General features: G+C 37.0%; 1 protein-coding gene across 1 annotated transcript in view; it reads left to right on the top strand.

Moving 5' to 3' along the window:
- Positions 1 to 3,831, top strand: part of LOC106748302 — a 33,632-nt gene extending 29,801 nt beyond the window's left edge. The window contains exon 4 of the mRNA XM_014626691.1: positions 749 to 3,831. Within this exon, the coding sequence (XP_014482177.1) occupies positions 749 to 1,273 (525 nt within the window). The 3' untranslated portion in view covers positions 1,274 to 3,831. The remainder of the gene's footprint in view (positions 1 to 748) is intronic.
- Positions 3,832 to 5,445: the final 1,614 nt, after the last annotated feature.

Here is a 5,445-nt window from a genome sequence, read left to right as displayed (position 1 = left end):
ATATATTTTGAGAATCCTAAGCGTCAGAAATCATGGGTGAATCCAGGCGAACCATCGACATCCACTGCAATCGCTTTGGAAAGAAGACAATGCTCTGTGTTTGGTGGGATCAGAAGGGTGTAATCTATTATGAGCTGCTAAAACCTGGTGAAACCGTTAACACTGATCGCTACCAACAGCAAATGATGGATTTAAATCGCGTGAAAAACGACCGGAATATGGAAAAAGGCAACACAAAGTCATTTTGCTCCATGATAATGCCCCATCACACACAGCAAAACGGGTCAGGGAAACGATCGAGGCGTTCAATTGGGAAATACTAACGCATGCGGCTTATTCTCCAGACTTGGCTCCGTCCGATTATCATCTATTCGCATTAATGGGACACGCTCTCGCTGAACAACGCTTCAATTCGTATGAAAATGTATGAAAATGGCTCGATAGCTGGTTCGCTTCAAAAGAAGAAATGTTTTTTTGGCGTGGCATTCATAAACTGCCGGAGAGGTGGGAAAAATGTATAAATAGCAATGGACATTATTTTGAATAAAATATTTTTCATCATTTTCAAACCACAGACCTGTAATTTTTACAAAAAATTCCGGTTTCATACTTCTACACCTGGTATATACATATATAGATACATATATAGATATACACAAAAATATATATATAAATATATTTATATATATTTGTTTATTTATTTATATAGCCATTAGTGTTTCAATTAATTAGAATTCTTTCTCGACAGCAAATGGTCATGCAGTCGATGCAGGAGTCATGCACAAACCTAAAGGAAATTAAGAATGAAGAGACAGAGTTAAGAGCGCGCGGGAACCTTATTGAAGAAGAAATAGAGCATTATCAGTCTCCGAAAAGCGATTTGCGCGTTGACGATATTCCGGAATATCAGAACGAGGAACTATATGACGACATCGCGTTGTGCGCCAACTTTAAGGCACGCCAAAGAGACATTAACGAAAAAAAGGATGATGAGTACGGTAAATTCACAGTTGGTTCTGACAAAAAGTCGTGGAATCGATTCTCTATGAACAAGAAGTGGCGGTTGGGTGAGCCCGCATGCCTTTCCGAGACAAACAAACGAAACATAAATGAGTGTGAGGATATTGATGATTCGACCGAGGTTAATGACATAACTAAGAGGAATACTTTTCAAAAGTTGATTAGTAAAATGGAGAATTCTCTCGCCAAGGTCTCGGTGAGGAACTCGACTTCCCTCCCAATGAGCAAATCAACAGCGAATAACAATTCTTAATATCGTCGTATAAATATAGTAAGCACACAAAAAAATACTGTTGTATCAATAGAATTACTCAATAATATTGTAATTGGAATAGTTTTTCTCAATTCCATTATACGGGGTCTTTTATTAAGATTTCATTTTAAATTAATAAAAAAAGGAATAAGTTTTTGAAAACGTTGAGATATATTTATTCTAATCCAAAGTACAGATTGTGCGATTAAACGTGAAACATAATATCATCCAAATGGCAGCCTCGATTTTTTTAAACAAATGGTCATTCTTTTGAGGAAATTTTCCATGATGTTTTTGCACAATTCAATTTCGCTAATAACAGTTCGAATATTGTCTTTGAGTGCTTGAATCGTTTGCGGAATATTTGCATAATCTTATCCTTCACATAACCCCAAAGGAAAAAATCCAGGGGTGTCAAATCACACAATCTGGGCGGCCAATTGAAGTTTCCGTTACACGAAATGACACGTCCAGGGAACTTCTCACGTAATAATGCGATCGTTTCACGGCTTGTGTGGCATGTAGCCCCATCCTGCTGAAAATTAACATCGTCTAGGTCCAGTTCTTCAATTTCAGGCCAAAGAAAGTCTGTCAGTATTTCTCGGTAGCGCAATCTGTTGACTGTGACAATACAACCATCTTCATTTTCGAAAAAATACGGCCCGATGACACCGTGAGCCCAAAAACCACATCAAACTGTCACTCTTTGTGGATGGAGAGGCTGCTCGTCAATCGCTCATCGGTTTTCAGTGTCCCAGTTGCGGCAGTTTTGCTTATTGTCGTAGCGTTAAAGGTGGAAATGAGCCTCATCGATCAAAATGATTTTCTTGAAAAAATCAGAGTCAACCGCTTGCATTTCTAATACCCAATCGACGAACGTACGGCGTTGTCCATGGTCCGTCGGCTTCAATTCTTGTGTTAGTTGGATTTTGTAAGCATGTAGGCCAAGATTTTGTGCAAAATGCGGTGCAGGCTGGTTTGTGAAATGCCCAATTGCTGCGAACGTCTAATAAGTAAACCAGGATTTTCCGCGACACTTTCAGCCATAGCAGCAACGTTTTCAATTGATCTGACTGGCCGAGCACGGGTTGAGTTCTTAACATCACTAACCTGGCCGAGACGTTCAAATTTATCGATTAAATTCACTATTGCTGGACGAGAAGGTGCTTCTCTGCGACCGAAACTGGTACGGATTTTGAGAACTGTCTTTGCGAAGTTTTCACCGTGTTTGTAGTGAGTTTTCACTATTTTTATGTGTTGTTCAAGCGAATATCGATCCATTGTTATTAACTGTACAGTTTTTAATCGATAACTGTCAAATATGACAACTCCATCTATAACAGGTACAAAATGCCGCGAAATTTAAAATGAAACCTGTTAATAGAAGACCTTGTAACATGTACATGTAGGGTAGACCATTTTATTCAATACACGTGAATATATTGTGAAGGAGTTCAGAAAATGTTTTAGACAAAAGTTTTATGTCTTCAAGGAGAAAAGACGATGAGATTATCAATTTCAATTTAATTGTAGATGGCGCCACTTTTGAGATTAAGTACGAGAGTAAGATGTAGATTAAATAGTAATGTCGACACAAGTGTTATTTTTTCTTCATATATCAAGGTATCGACTTTTAATTTGTTTAGTTTTTTTATACTTAATGTAGCTCCGATGTGAATTATTTATTGATTTGTGTATTATTTCGTTTACTGGTAAGGAAATCAAGTTAACCCCTTGACATACAAATTAAATGGAACTTAATGCGACCAAAAAATACTATTTAATTTCGCTCAACTGAACAGTTACGTGAAAGCTGAGAAAGAGTACATTTTATTTACTATGTAACTATGTAATCTAATTGTAAACTACATGGCGTCCGCCGAAAAAAGCGCTTGACGAGTCAGACTCGTCAAAGTCTACAGTGGCCCATGAAATGAATGACGAGTCAGACTCGTCATTGTATGTCAAGGGGTTAAGTTTAGTACTCGAGTTATTTTATCGGCGGTTAACACTTGATATTCGCTAAAATCTATGTCGACATTAAAATTATGGGTGATTATCCTCCACAAGTAAGGTTTGACATTGGTTATTCTTGGCGAATATCGTGTTAATTATTATCAAGGTGCTGTTTTTTATGAAATTTAGTATCTAAACTGGTATCGTCCGAATGTTGATGTTATTCGAGACATTTATTTAAAAGCTCAGCAGGATAATTTAATACGTAGGTGACAAAGACATGAGTATGATAAAAACGATGTACCTATATTGGTCCGTTTTAGCGGAAGTTTATCTCAATCCTCATGGAGCTCCTTGGTAGCCATCAAATTGAGGGAAAAACAGGTATATCTGGAATTACTATTCTAAGAATTAAAAAAAATGGCGGATATCATCCATATCACGTAATTTTAAACTATTACACCAAATCATATGAAGGTATAGGATAAATTTTGGAACGCTGTAACTCAGTGAAAAATGATGCAATTTCAAAAAAAGAAAATCTTTGTATTTGTCTCATTACCAGCTACAAGTTATATTTAGAGAAAAAATTGATTTCTATTTAAAATAATGGCCATCATGAAAATTTCGAAATGCCATTTACAATTAAATTGATGTTATTTTTTCCCCTTGAAGCCAAAAAATTTGTTAGAAATATTTTTTGAAAAAAACTCGAGATATTCGCCTGTATTGAATAAAACGATTTACCCTATATATATATATATATATATATATATATATATATTGTTGCATCCCGAGTCGGTTGTGACTTTTCTTCTGATGTATTCGTGGTTATCTCTAAATTGTCATCTTTTTTCACCTTCTTCGCTGTATATCTTCTTTTAATCCCCTCCTCTCCCATCTCCCAATCTACCGTTGACTACCAGTCTGTGCGTGGTACCGCATGCAATAATATCGGCATCCCGGCAATAACGAAACATGAGCGAAGCTAGCGAGTCGCTGTTACGCGCAGCGCGAACGGCACGTTAAGAGTGATTCATCAATACATCGTTTTCACTGTAAACAAAATGCGATACCGTTTGGTTATATAAACACTCTCACACAATCATCATGACCATGACTATCATGATTAATAACATCATGAAAAATTGCCCAACCTTAAATCTAAGCTTCGCGACTCTTTCGGAAGCATGCCTCATCTGCGATCAATTTCTAAATTTTTCCTCAAAAGCGCGCTCTCCGATTTTCACACGCATCGCCACGACTCAATTCCCGTCTTCCGTATAAGATTTTATTCATCCTCTTCCATCGTTTATCATGATTTTCACAGCTATCTCCTGCTTTTTCTGACTCTTCTAACACATATACGTCGCGCCGATACGAAACCATTTGGACGGTAGGAAAGTCACGCCACATATCCTCGCGAACTCGTTGACTGTGACAAAACTAAGACGAGAAGACAAGATAAAAGGATTTAATGGTGAACCTAGGTGGCACCGACAATTAATTCGGTTCGAGTACTTGTTCTGTACAGATGTATCTTTTCGAATCTCTTTTGGCGATCACCTAAACTAAGGTGTCTTTACCAATTTTTACGACTTAAAACCCCAACCTTGCTTTTCAAGTATTCGCGTCCGGACGCTTTGATTTAGTTCGAAGTTTCATTTTGTTTAATTGTCATAAATGCACTTATCATTCTATAAACTTAATGTCGTAACCTAGTGTCGCCACTTCAACATATTACCGTTGTGGTCGAACATCACTGTCAACCCTGGAGTTCGTCTCTCTTTTTTACGCTGTCAGAGACGGCCCCCCTTCCTCCTGTGTCGCCACCTCTGCGGACTAATTGTCACATTGTAAATTTGTATTTCTCGTTATATCTATTCTATTCGACGTTATAAACTGCCGAAAACTGACCCCTAGTCAGACCATTATTGTCATCTCGTTAGCATATTTTCTCCCTATTTATCATTATTTGTATTCATTAATTTTAATAAGCTTGAAATAAATCGTATCCATAATTTAATAATTATAATTTTAGCCAGAATTATTTCCATATCACCCCCTTCTTCCCTCATTTTTTCTCGTTCATTCTATGGGTGTAAAATGTCGATAAGTTACACATTTTTTATAACCGCCCTAAATTAAAACGGTCCATAAATCTGTCACGAAGACTTTAGAGGACGTGACAATATATATATATATATATATATATA

This window comes from Dinoponera quadriceps, unplaced genomic scaffold (genome assembly GCF_001313825.1).
Source record: "Dinoponera quadriceps isolate SergipeBrazil2010 unplaced genomic scaffold, ASM131382v1 scaffold2724, whole genome shotgun sequence".
Taxonomy (NCBI): Eukaryota; Metazoa; Arthropoda; class Insecta; order Hymenoptera; family Formicidae; genus Dinoponera; species Dinoponera quadriceps.
The sequence above is the reverse complement of the archived record's forward strand: the minus strand, read 5'-3'. Positions and strand labels throughout refer to the sequence as shown.